The 12,214-nt window shown below is 52.5% G+C and overlaps 6 protein-coding genes across 6 annotated transcripts; 5 read left to right on the top strand and 1 right to left on the bottom strand.

The window, feature by feature from the left end:
- Nucleotides 1-452: 452 nt before the first annotated feature.
- Nucleotides 453-1,493, top strand: BP01DRAFT_363733 (uncharacterized protein; the record flags this gene model as incomplete). Its single annotated transcript, XM_025576292.1, has 1 exon — nt 453-1,493. One exon carries the CDS (start codon nt 453-455, stop codon nt 1,491-1,493), a length of 1,041 nt encoding a protein of 346 aa, XP_025433939.1.
- Nucleotides 1,494-1,527: 34 nt separating this feature from the next.
- BP01DRAFT_314254 (fumarylacetoacetate hydrolase family protein) lies at nt 1,528-2,690 on the bottom strand. The gene is made up of 3 exons (XM_025572531.1): nt 2,378-2,690; nt 2,093-2,304; nt 1,528-2,022 (listed from the first exon to the last, which is right to left on the bottom strand). Exons 1-3 carry the CDS (start codon nt 2,434-2,436, stop codon nt 1,595-1,597), a joined length of 699 nt encoding a protein of 232 aa, XP_025433940.1. The 5' UTR covers nt 2,437-2,690; the 3' UTR covers nt 1,528-1,594.
- Nucleotides 2,691-2,703: 13 nt separating this feature from the next.
- On the top strand, nt 2,704-3,565 carry BP01DRAFT_354490 (uncharacterized protein). Its single transcript, XM_025574437.1, has 2 exons — nt 2,704-3,023; nt 3,108-3,565. The coding sequence occupies exons 1-2, from the start codon at nt 2,976-2,978 to the stop codon at nt 3,363-3,365; spliced, it is 306 nt and encodes a 101-aa protein (XP_025433941.1). The 5' UTR covers nt 2,704-2,975; the 3' UTR covers nt 3,366-3,565.
- A 1,639-nt stretch (nt 3,566-5,204) lies between these two features.
- BP01DRAFT_354492 (aldo/keto reductase family protein) lies at nt 5,205-6,607 on the top strand. Its single transcript, XM_025574438.1, has 3 exons — nt 5,205-5,440; nt 5,524-5,929; nt 5,989-6,607. The coding sequence occupies exons 1-3, from the start codon at nt 5,314-5,316 to the stop codon at nt 6,443-6,445; spliced, it is 990 nt and encodes a 329-aa protein (XP_025433942.1). The 5' UTR covers nt 5,205-5,313; the 3' UTR covers nt 6,446-6,607.
- Nucleotides 6,608-6,914: 307 nt separating this feature from the next.
- Nucleotides 6,915-9,007, top strand: BP01DRAFT_409459 (PWI domain-containing protein; the record flags this gene model as incomplete). The annotated part of the gene is made up of 7 exons (XM_025578853.1): nt 6,915-7,018; nt 7,089-7,179; nt 7,262-7,426; nt 7,487-7,939; nt 7,968-8,088; nt 8,183-8,586; nt 8,739-9,007. 7 exons carry the CDS (start codon nt 6,915-6,917, stop codon nt 8,859-8,861), a joined length of 1,461 nt encoding a protein of 486 aa, XP_025433943.1. The 3' UTR covers nt 8,862-9,007.
- Nucleotides 9,008-11,245: 2,238 nt separating this feature from the next.
- On the top strand, nt 11,246-12,214 carry BP01DRAFT_201858 (uncharacterized protein; the record flags this gene model as incomplete). The annotated part of the gene is made up of 1 exon (XM_025571033.1): nt 11,246-12,214. A coding segment is annotated over exon 1 (687 nt), but the record flags the coding sequence as incomplete, so codon positions are not given.

Consider the following 12,214-nt stretch of genomic DNA (forward strand, 5'->3'; position numbering starts at 1 on the left):
CGTACTCCCTGCCACCTTCCTCATAATCAATACCGCAACACAGGCCCAAGTCGTTCTACAACTCTCAAGACTGGGTAGCATATATCTACTCCACTCTCAAATGTATGAAGAGATCATCTACCACCGCTGACCTCAATACCCACACGGCCAGCGCCTACCAACCTACAGGGTGTATGTACTGCATCACACAACTCTTTCATCTCGCAAGCGGCCTGCCTCCCGTATCTCACAATTGACCGGATCATACTCTTCCCCTGTACAATCTGCCTACTCAGGTTCGTCTGCAAGCAACTACAAATCGAAGCACATCACTCGACTCCCACGATTCAATCACCCGCCCAGTCAACTACACACAGACACAGACAGACACAAAGGATAAAACACAACTGCCAGTGGAACCTCCAATCACCCACTTCGCACCCCACAAAGGCAACCTCCTCCAGAAACCAGTAATGCCCCCAAAACGAACCACGAACGCTCTTCGAAAACCACCTCCGCCTCCACCGACACCTCCGACAGCAACCGCAGCCCCATCTTCATCAAAACGGGCCAGTTCAAGGCCCTACCCAAAGCCAAAGCCAACAACTCCTATACCAAAATCGACACCAGCCGGACAACCCCAAATCCAACCACAACCCAACCCAACATCAACGACAACACAACTGAACGCCATCACACCAACCACGACACCAACAGCCCTCCTCTGGGCCTACGAGCTTCGCCGCGAAAACGTCGAACTCTCCACCCGTCTCGCAGCCACAGAAAGTAAACTCGATGCGCTGAGTGGTCAGCTCGGTGAGGTGCGGGAGATGGTGTGTCGGGTGGGGGAGGAGAGTCGGAAGGAAATTGGGGAGGTTCGGGAGAGGGTGGAATTGGTCAGGGAGATGGGGAACGAGGCCCAGGTTTTGCGGGAGAAAGATGGTCATGAGGTGGTGATGGGGTTGATTGAGGAGTTGAAAGGTAGGGTTGATGGCTTGGAGGGTGGTTTGAAGGGATTAGTGCAGGAGAATGTAGCGAGTGAGAGGCGAGGGGGGGAGCAGGAGGTTGAGGAAGAAGTGCTTGTGCCGGATTCTGTGCCGGGGGGCTTGGGGGGTTTGAGTATAGGGTATGGGGGTGGGTTGTCTTCGACAGATTCTGGGGATAGTACTTGTACGTGGGAGACGGGGCGTTGGGGTCTTGGTGGTGGAGAAGGAAAGAAAGATGAGGGCTGCAGTGATGATTGTGGTGCGGTGCTACCGGTGATGGGGGGTAGTCACGGGGCAAGCAAGAATCGGGAGATTAGGCAGGACGATGCAGATTGTGCTGCTGAGCGGAGCTCTGCAGGGAGAAGCATGGCAGGCCTGGTGCTTGGAAAGAGGGCTCATGCCGTTGATGGTACCACCCTCGACATGTGCCGAAGAAAACGACACAGGCGATTCATACCTATCGTCCCTGCTGATGAGGAGGATATCCTCATTGCGAAGGCGATGTTAATAGACCACCAAATTTGTTAGAGAAATGAACGAACACTCAAAAAGAATTCCATTCGGGGTATGATGTGTATGTATATAATACTGAGCTTTTAGGCACTATACAGTTCTGAGAGACCACCTGTCTAGGTCTCGGCGTACCGGTAGCGACCCTCGCGATCCTGCACCTGCACCTCGATCCGACTCTCCTCGAGCTCCTTGCCGTCCACCTCGATGGACGCCGTCATCACATCGCCGGACTTGACCTCACCCACGCCCTTGGGGGTACCGGTCAGGACAAGGTCGCCCTTCTCGAGCGTCATGACGCGCGAGATCTCAGCCAGCAGGCGAGGGATGCGGTAGAGCATCAAGCCGGTCGAGTCGGCCTGGCGCTCCTCGGAGCCCACGCTCAGGCGGAGGAACGCATTGTGGGGATCCGGCAGACGGGCCTTGGAGATCTCCTGGGACACAGGCAGGAAGGTGTCGAATCCCTTGGCGATGGTCCACGGGAGGCCCTTCTTCTTGGCCTCTTCCTGAACGTTGCGCGCAGTCATGTCGATTCCAAGGAGATAGCCTGAACAACAAACACATTGAATTCAGCCACGTTATCTCCACGGTGCCGGTTGGAAAAAGAATAAACTAACTGTGAATCGCATCCAATGCGCCCTGGCTGTCCTCGGGGTCGAGGTCGCGGACCGTCTTACCCATCACCAGGCCGAGTTCGACTTCATAGTGCAGCTTGATCCCTTGAGGGCGTAGGACAGGACCCTGGCCGGGAAGGAGAATGGAGGAGGCAGGCTTGAGGAAGAAGAAGGGCTGCTTGGGCTTCGTATTGTTCAACTCGGTGATGTGGTCGCTGTGTGGAGATAGAAAATGCCCCGTCAGCGAGAGTCTCGTCAATCGACGCTATCGATGAAGGGGATACGTACGCATAGTTTCTGCCAATGCAGATGACCTTTCTGCACTGAGCCTTGATCGCAGACGCCATGTTGTTTTGCGAGAGAATATGACTTGTTGCAACGAAGGAAAAAAGAGAATCAATTGAGTTGAAGAAAGTGAGGGGATGGTCTGGCGGATAAGAATATAATCGGGGCTGGCCTGTCGGAGCTCAGCCGATGCGACAGCGGAATGACTCTCCGCGCTTTTTCCTTTGCGGAGAGCTCGGATTCTCCGAGGTTCGGAGGTTGGAGCCGGGGTTTGCCCCAGACTTGGGTTGGTCATATCGAAGATGTTTTATATAGATTGAGTTGCGATACTTGAGGATTGGAGAACAAGGCAGTAGCAACAATGAAGTCAATTCATGTGCTTATTGAAATACTACTGTGTAGTGAGATGGACTGACTTGGGTCCTTACGTCACGCGGGCTGCAGCTGTTCTTCTCAGCCGCCATCTTCGCAGCTGCGGCTTCTTCATTTGACATTGTCAGGATACCACAGCATTGAGAATAGATTGAGATAACGTTGACAACCAAACATCTTACTTGCAAGCTTCTATGCTCCCATCTCGGTGATATATCTCTCCCTAGTCATGCAGGTAGCAGAAATTCTCTCGGATCTCACCTCATTACGCGTCTGTGTATGTTGCCTTTCATCCGAACAACCGTCGACTAGCTCAACCCCACACAACCACATTGCATGCAACAGAACTAACCATCTGCAGGACTATCACGATGCGCTGGCTCTCGTTACGACTCACGAAAGACTGGATTCACAAGCAGTCGAAGGGCAATCGCAACCCGGCAGCAGGGAACAGACCCCTGCTCTGCAGATGGAAAAGGATCAGCTTCGTCAAGCCAAAGAACTGGTTGCGCTGCATCACGACGTCAAAGCCAGGCATGCACGGGGTACTGTGGACGAAGAACTGACTGCGTTGCGGGTCGATGTCCAGCGCGTCTTGCTGGAACTTAGCCGTCATTAAACATCCCCCCCAGGAAATGGTAACTGGGGTTTGTTTGTGTTCTATCCTGTTCACGCGTGATGCTTTGTGCTGGCTTTGGTTTTACGGTAGGCGCTATTGGGAGTGTTCATATGACCTTACGCAATGTGCTATAAATGTATTCGTTCAGATGAAAATTTGATTAACTGTTCGCATAATCTGTCAGGCATTAGAGCCTTTAAACCACTTTCTCATGAATGCGGTACGTTCTTCATAGAGCTTCCACGCGTGCAAAACTTTGACCTCCAGCCACGAAATCGACATTGGATCCGTGTTCTTGGCCAAGAAATATCCGTGCTCAACGCTCGAGTGACCATCATCGTACCTGTCAGCGACTGTCGGTCACCTTCGAGCCATGCACTATGCAAAAGGACAGTCAAAACGGCCTCAATTTGGGTCCAACAACCCACACATCTTCATGCATAAGCATCTGTAAGTATATACAGGGATCCTCATACCTCGCAAGCGCCAATGGTAACGGCCGGTGGGCTCGATAAGTGCAATCTGTCGTAACAGTGACACAATCTGCGCCTCTAGAAGAGATGGTTATATCCCTGCGCAACTTAAGGTCAATCTCTGAAAGGAAGTAGAGGCAGGAGTGCACCAGGATACGATTCCCTGTCCGTCTTGCGAGAATTTATATCGTTCGTCAGGAGCTTCACCCAAGATGGGGTATCGCCGATCCCGATCGCATGTCGCCCCTCTGAGGGATCTTGCTAGGCGGGCCACTCCATAATGTGTCAGGCTAGTGCAGGTGCAAAGGTCGACAATACGGCCGTGCGGTACAGGTACACATCGCCGCGCATAGGGTCGCTTGAAATTCCGGTCCCACAGAGAGAACTCCTGGCGAGGGTGCAGTTTTAGGCAGGCTGCGCAGTATCGCCAGTGGCGATTTTGGAGCAGGAGAAGAAACTGATTTCGTAAAACGTCTCCTGGAAAAAGTGTGTATGGTACGTTTCTCGGTGGTCGAAAGGTGAGTTGCTCGTTCTTCAGCACGAAGGAGAAACAACTGTAGAGGGACTTGCAGGTCAGGGCCAAGCATGCCTGCGAAGGGAGGGGGAGACAGAAGAAGATTGCTCGGAGTAATTCGATAGGCAGGTCAAGCAAGCTACAAAACCTGGTGGCAGGCCAACAACACTTGAGGACAGCTTTAATCTTGCGTGGTATGAGTCTCATGATGCTCAGCGTGATGGCATAACTAAGAGCATTTTCGTCGATCGCATGGGGACTGGTGAAGGAAGAGAACAGTATGGGGAGTTTCTATAGTATTCAGTGTGGGGGAAAACGAGCTTGAGATTCTCAAGGTTTGCTGAGAAGGTCCGGTGTGCGAAGTCACCGTGCAGTCATCGTCTACGCATAACAGCATGATGATACCGGATGAAAGACCCGAAGGTGCCTAAGATGGTTGAGTGACAGTTGCCGAATAGTCTTTGAAGGAACCTGTGTTAGGGGGTTCCACGTTCTATGAGCATTAAAGAAGGCCTTGTTAGGCCTTTCTGCGCACTGAAGTTTCATGCTCGCTGTTGGGGGCGAAGAGATGCTCCTCATACCCATGACGTCAATATTAGCGACCTGGATTAGTGAACCGAAGCACTCAACACGACCACTCTGCCAACATTCACTATTCATGGACAAGGATCACGGAGATCGAGTTCGCCATGAACCACCACTTCCAGCGGAGTGGTTGTCAAAGAGCGAAAGTCACGTCGGTGACCGAACCTGGGGGCCGGATTTAAAGGGGTGGAGATAGACAAAGCCGATAAGAAGCCCGACTTGGGTTCAAGAAAGCTTTAAGTATCTCCACAATTCTTTCGGATGTAACGGAGATCTCTATAAATACTTCATATCCTTGCCAAACTTGCTCTCCTTCAACACTCTTCGCAATCATTGACTTCTCCAAGTTGCTACACGTTCATCAATCATCTTCAACATGCCCCAGCTCAACGGCAAGGAAGTAGGCCCCATCGGCCTCGGCCTCATGGGCTTTACTTGGCGCGAGAAGCCATGCTCTCAGGAGCAAGCTTTCGAGACTATGCGCACTGCTTTGAAGAACGGATGTATGTGGTACCCAGCTGACCCAATGCTCACCCTTCTGTCTTCAGCTCCCCGGTCTCACCAATATGCTAATCTCATAATGCAGGTACCTTCTGGAACGGTGGCGAAATCTACGGGCCTCAACACTACAACAGCTTGGTCCTGCTGGAGAGGTACTTCGAGAAATACCCAGAGGATGCCGACAAGGTGGTCCTCAGCATCAAGGGTGGCGTGGATCTGAAGACTTTAAAGCCCGACGGCAGCCCCGAGGGCACTCGCCAGTCCCTCGACAACTGTTTGGCTCAGATCAAAGGCCGCAAGAAGATCGACTTGTTTGAGCACGCCCGTCGAGACCAGACAGTGGCCATTGAGACCACTTTCAACACCATCAAGAAGGAGTATATCGAGACCGGTAAGCTTGGCGGCATCTCGCTTTCCGAAGTCCGGGCCGAGACCATCCACGAGGCTGTCAAGCATGGTAAGGTCGAGGCGGTGGAGGTTGAGCTTTCGCTGTAGGTGTCTATCCAGCTTGTAACCGTGTTGAATCTCCCTACTGAGTGCGGGTGTTTAGGTTTGCCACCGAGCCTCTGGAGAACGGGGTTGCAGCTGCCTGCGCGCAGTATGGCATCCCGCTTGTTGCCTACTCGCCGATTGGCAGGGGTATGTTGACCGGCCAGATCAAGAAGATTGAGGATCTTCCCGAGGACTCGATGCTGCGCCACTACCCGCGCTTCCAACCGGGCAACTTTGACATTAACCTGCAGCTGGTGCATCAGGTGGAAGAGATGGCGCAGAAGAAGGGCTGCACGCCGGCGCAGCTTGCCATCAACTGGACGCGAGCTTTGTCCAGACGGCCTGGCATGCCCACCATCATCCCCATTCCCGGTGCCACGACGGTAGAGCGCGTCGAGGAGAACAGCAAGCTTGTGGATCTCACGGATGAGGAGATGGCACAGCTTGATGCTACCCTGGCCAAGTTTACGCCGGCGGGCGATCGCTACCCTGCTCATGTTCCCATCAACACCTGATTCCAGTGGTGCACATATACCTCAGAATAGGGGCTTTGTTGTATTTTAAAGGACTCAATCTGATGCGGGTGACAACAAAGGTTTGAGACTCAACCAAAGACTTCGGCACAAGGCCGGTGCTCGAGTGAGAACATGAGTAGACAGTCCGACTGACCAGCATCTGCTAACTGTGTAGAAAGTGTAGAATAAATTTCTTCTCAGCAGCAGAAGCATAGTGATAAATTGCAAAGCATAGTGCAAACCGCAACTACGACAACTTCTTGTCGGTGGATTGCGGGTCATTTTCCCAAAGAGGCAAGATTGAAGCCATAAGCCGGACCGACGAGTCTCCGGGATTACAGCCAGCCACACCGACCATCCCCGCAGTCTCGTCACCACGACCGATTCGCTCCTCCGCTCAGTATCTCAGCTTTCTGACATTTCACAGTCCGCTATCATTATCCAAAAGGCAACACACATTCGCACAAACATGGCGACTAGCGTGGATGCGAAGCTACTGCGGCAGACCAAATTCCCGCCGGAATTCAGCCGCAAGGTGGATATGAAGAAAGTCAATATCGAAGTCATGAAGAAGTACGTGACGCTGAGGCTATCGAAACCTTGACGACCAGAACAAATTTACTGATTATTTATTTTACGTCAGATGGATTGCCGGCAAGATCTCTGAAATTCTAGGCAACGAGGACGACGTTGTCATTGAGCTCTGTTTCAACCTGTTGGAAGGTTCCCGTTTTGTATGTCGGCCCTTGAGCTCCGGCCTGCAGTGCGCCTTCTTCCCGGAAGCTCTGCCGCTAATACGTGTTCTCCAATTTCTAGCCCGATGTGAAATCTCTTCAGATTCAGCTTACAGGCTTTTTGGACAAAGATACTGCCAAGTTTTGCAAGGAGCTTTGGTCGTTGTGTCTGAGCGCTCAGGAAAATCCTCAGGGCGTTCCCAAGGAGTTACTGGAGGCAAAGAAGCTAGAGCTGATACAAGAGAAGGTGCGAGTTTTCGGGGAGTCTGTTACGGATGCCCGCTAAATCCTGGTCCACAGATCGAAGCCGAAAAAGCCGCGGAAGAAGCCCGAAAGCAGAAAGAGCAAGAACGTGCCAGGGAGAGGGAGCTGGAGGACATCCGACGAAGAGAGCGCTCCGAACGCACACGAGGAGGGGGAGGTGGAGTTAGAAGAGGTGGTGGCCGTGGCGGTCGGGACTTTGACAGACGGCCGCGGTCCCCTCCTCGGCGTCGTAGCAGGGAGCGTTTCCGAGAGCCACCTGCGCGACGGGAGTTTGACTCGTACGTCCCCTCCGGCTCCCGCAGAGGTCGTCGGCCATCCTACTCTCCCAGCCGCTCACGTTCTCGATCCATCTCCTCATCGCGGTCGCCACCGGCGCGTCGCCAGCAGCGGTATTCGAGCAGGGACCGGAGCAGGCGGCGTCGGTCGATTAGCAACTCTGTCTCTCCAGACCGCGGAGACCGCAAGAGAAGGCCGAGCAGACGCAGCCCTGATTACGGTGATCGCGCTAGATCCTACTCCCGCAGTCATTTATCATCCCGCTCACGTACTCCCAGAAGAGACCGCCGGAGACGGAGATCCGTCTCTTCGCGCAGTGCGTCGCGTTCGCCTGTCGTGAGGGACAAGCGCAGAACACGAGACTCGCCGGTGTCCCGCTCGCGCTCTAGGTCGCCCGGGTCGGATGCCAGCGGGCCCAGACGGAGAAGATCATCGCCTTATTCTTCACGAGATGACAAGAGAGAATTTACCGCTGATATTGCAAAGGCCCGCAAACCCCGCGATGACCGCCGCCTGAGTCGCAGTAGAAGTCGCGACGACCACCGCAGACGCCGACGCTCGTCTCGGGCTCGCAGCCGTGATCGCAGCCGCAGCCGAGGCCCGTCCCGCAGCGTTAGTCAGGACTCACCCAGCCGCAGTCGGACTCGCAGTCGAAGCCCCGCGAGGGACGCACGGGACGCAAGAGATCGCAAGAGACGTCGTTCAATCGAGAGATATGCCCCCGCAGGCCGGAGACGGTCTTCCGCGTCCGCTCCTGGTGACAAACGACAGAGGATGGCTGCTGATGATGATGAAGCGACAAGACGACCTGAACCTCCAGCAGAGAGAACGAGCGCCGGCGACCATGAGATGAAGGAAGCCGCCGAGGTGGGTGAATAAATTTTTGGAAGATCAATCTCCATTACCACCACCAAACCATCCACATGGTCTTTTTCTTGATGTCCGTTCATTACCCGAAAATCCCATGTGACTCAATTGTCCACGTTATTGTACATACAAGCTAACCTGATATACTGTAGCGAGCTCCCTCCCGATCTACTACCCATGCCCGCATTTCCAGCACCGCACTTCGCGAGAGAATCCTCCGTGAGCAGCTCGTCGCGAAACGCCGGACCGGCCCGAGCGACAAGGTAGGTAGGTAGTCTCAGCCATCTGGAAACCATCCGCATAGAGAATTCCACCAAGCCTCAATCCACATCCATCCACGGACGCATGGCCCAGCGCAGCATATGAGAATGCGAATGAATGCACACTACCAGATTTCGGTAGCTTTGTAGCTTTAGGCGAGAATGTCAAACACAATTACGCTGCTTCTCTGCGACGGGGTTATGATCTTTTCATCAGCTCTGAGTACTCCGTGTTTTTACTAGGTCAGGTCTCTCTATCTCGAGCCGAGCCAATAGTCAGTCATAGTCTGGAACTGTAATATCCTTCCAGAAAATCCCAACAAGGCATTCGAACAATCCGAAGAGACAATCCAGAACCATGTTCTCCAGATCGATAGTCTGGAAATAAGTTCAACCCGCATGTTTGGAAATCAATAGAGTTCAGTGCCTGAAGATGTCCGTTTCTTGAGATCGACCGGTTGTTCGCCTGAACCACGAGGCCAGCGAAGCTAAATTCAAGATCATCATCCATAGTTCTGTGCACAATTCAAGCTTAATTATCGGTGGTATTATAGGGGAGGGGGGAAAAAAGCCATTTTCGGTTGACCCGACTGGAAAAGGGGGAAGAGACTCATTCCACCGTGATAGTGTCATTGCGCAGCCCCCTTTTCAATTTCGCCCGCCGTTAATGCTGGAGAATTGGGCACGGACCGGATTAGTTACCGGTAGTGAGTAAGTGGATAAAGTATACCTAGTCTAGTTACAATCCACAATCTCCAACGGCTGATTAGACTTGATCTGCCAATAGTGGTGTTGATAGTTGATTTCGGTTTACGAGTTGACATCCAGGCCGCTTCCCCAATTCTACTCCGTACTCCATCGCGCAAGGAAACTCGGTGAATACTATCGGTACGGAGGACGAATGAAAGGGAAAGGAATTCGAAGAAGAAACTGAACATCCAGACGGAGTACCCCGAGCGACGATCTGGTGCGTAGGGAACACACAAGCCGCCCTCATGGCGATTGATTTATCAATTGTGAGCTGTGGAGAACACACTAGGTAGTTATTATAAGTAATCATCTGCTTTAGCAAGTTACGAGATAGTGGTGTCGATTAACTGTTGGTTTGATTGATTACTAGATCTCCATTATACTCTGTTATGGAAGGCCTGGAATCTTCTCCGGGGATTATACTAGACTTTTGAATCGACTCTTATGTGTGGACAGTAGCATCATAGTGTTTGAAGTAAGCTCTATGAATCTTAAAAGAAAAATCAATACTATCCTAGAGTTGAGTATTTCAGGTGAATACCTATAGATGTTGATCACGGGGGGGATTGAACCCGTTGGTGATGAGATAACGTTCGTGGTGTCATTCGAGATGTGAAGTGATTTCTGAAACATGGCAGGCTCGTTGGTTGGTTGACCACCGCTTCTTCGTCTTGCAAAATCCTCCTTCCTTACAGTCTTCTTCACCATCTCCTTCTCTCTCCTCACTCCCCTCCTCCCGCTCACTCTCTGCCTCTCAGAAGCTACTCTGGATTCTCCGATTGCAACGGTCATAACTGTTGGAGCTCTGATTCAGACACGAGACTTCGGTGTATCCGCGTGATCATGGGCCCCATGCCATTCGAAGTACTGCAGATGTCTGTGTCGGGAGAGACCATTCTCATAAGTCTTTTGATTAGGTATGTGATGAATGAATTAGAAGGCTAAAAGATAATAAACTAGTTTATCTTCTGGAAGAGTAGATGCCGGACAAGATGAGAAGTACTGATGGTTAGGCAAAGATTTTTAGAGGGACAGACAGGAGTGGATGACTACTTAGAAGAACTGGACCAGTCATCCTGGGTGTGTATTGATTGATGAAGCTCAGCCAACATATGCGGATGATAAGGTATAGGTTGAACAGTCCAAGTCTATCTCACCACACTTTACATGCAGAGTCGTGCTCTTCACATCATACGGCACCCCTGAAATGGGAGATGAGGCATTCTGTTAATTACCGGCAGAAATCCAAGAGTCCCGTTGGTATTCAACCCGGCGCAGGAGATATCCCTGAAACTTCGTAGTATTGCTAGCATATTCTTGCATTTAGGACAGATCGCATACGAAATGGGGCCTGTCCCTGGATCTAGTGGGATCGCTTAGTGAGATGACCTGGATGTGTGAGAGAGAGAGAGAGAGAGAGAGAGAGAGAGAGAGATGGAGGGAGGAAGAGGGAGGAACGGGAAGGATGCCATCATCCGCTGGCCCTTGTCGACACTGACTACTGAAATCCGGGGCGGGAAAAGAAGCGAGGCAAGGCAAGAGACGGGAAGTTCGTGCAACGACGGCCGATCTGGTGGGATTCCTCCAAGTAGACAATGCTGCCCACGCGAGTAACTACGGAATTCTATTTGGTCATCTACGGTAACCCATCTGAAATCCAATTCTTCCTCTATTGTCTGAAATCTTAGCTATGATACACAAGCGGTCAGACCAGTACAGTTTTGGGGTGATAATTTGGGAAACGAATGTACTCCATTGAAGGGAATCTGCAGCGATGAACATATCAAACAATCCAGCAAGCAGGTAGACATCGTTCTTCGGACCTTCTTGCAGCTTTGTACAAAGATGTGAAGCAGACAGTTTAAAACAATCTTCAGAAGAATTAGAATTAGAAAAGAATTAGGTATATACAGGAGCTTTCTTCGCCATGCATGCCGTTGCTATCGTCTCATGTCGGGGAGGTCGTCATGCCTTGCTTAGTAGTCGCAAGCAGAGACGCTCACAGTGGTGGTGACAGTGACAGTGACCACGTTAGAGCCCGAGCCGGAGCCGGAGCCGGCGACGGGGGCGCTGGTGATCTGGGGAGAAGAGCCTCCCTCAGCGGCAGTGCCGCTGGGGGCAGGAGAGCCCTCAGTTTGAGTAGCAACAGGGATAACAGTCTCGGTAACGAGGGTATCGCAAGGAGTGGTGTTGGATTCAGCGCTGGCTCCCTCAGGAACAGTGCTGGAAGTGGGGACAGCAGGAACGCTGGCGACACCAGAGGGAGCCTCACCGCCAGCAGCACCGCCAGAAGGAGCGGCACCGGAGCCACCCGCAGTCTGGGTAGCAACAGGAACGACAGTCTCGCTGATAGATGTCTCGCAAGGAGAGGCAGAGGCTTCACCACCGGCTCCACCAGCAGCAACGCCAGCGGGAGCAGTGGGGACAGAACCACCCTCAGTGTTGGTAGCGACAGGGATAACGGTCTCGCTAACAATGGTGTCACAAGGAGTCGTGGCAGAATCAGCGCTAGCACCGCTAGGAGAAGCACCGTTGGGGCTGCCGGAGCCGGAGCCGGAGCCGGAGCCAGAAGCAGAGCCGGAGCCAGAAGCAGAGCCGGAACCAGAGGCAGAGCCGGA

Source organism: Aspergillus saccharolyticus (assembly GCF_003184585.1).
Source record: "Aspergillus saccharolyticus JOP 1030-1 unplaced genomic scaffold BP01scaffold_6, whole genome shotgun sequence".
Lineage (NCBI taxonomy): Eukaryota > Fungi > Ascomycota > Eurotiomycetes > Eurotiales > Aspergillaceae > Aspergillus > Aspergillus saccharolyticus.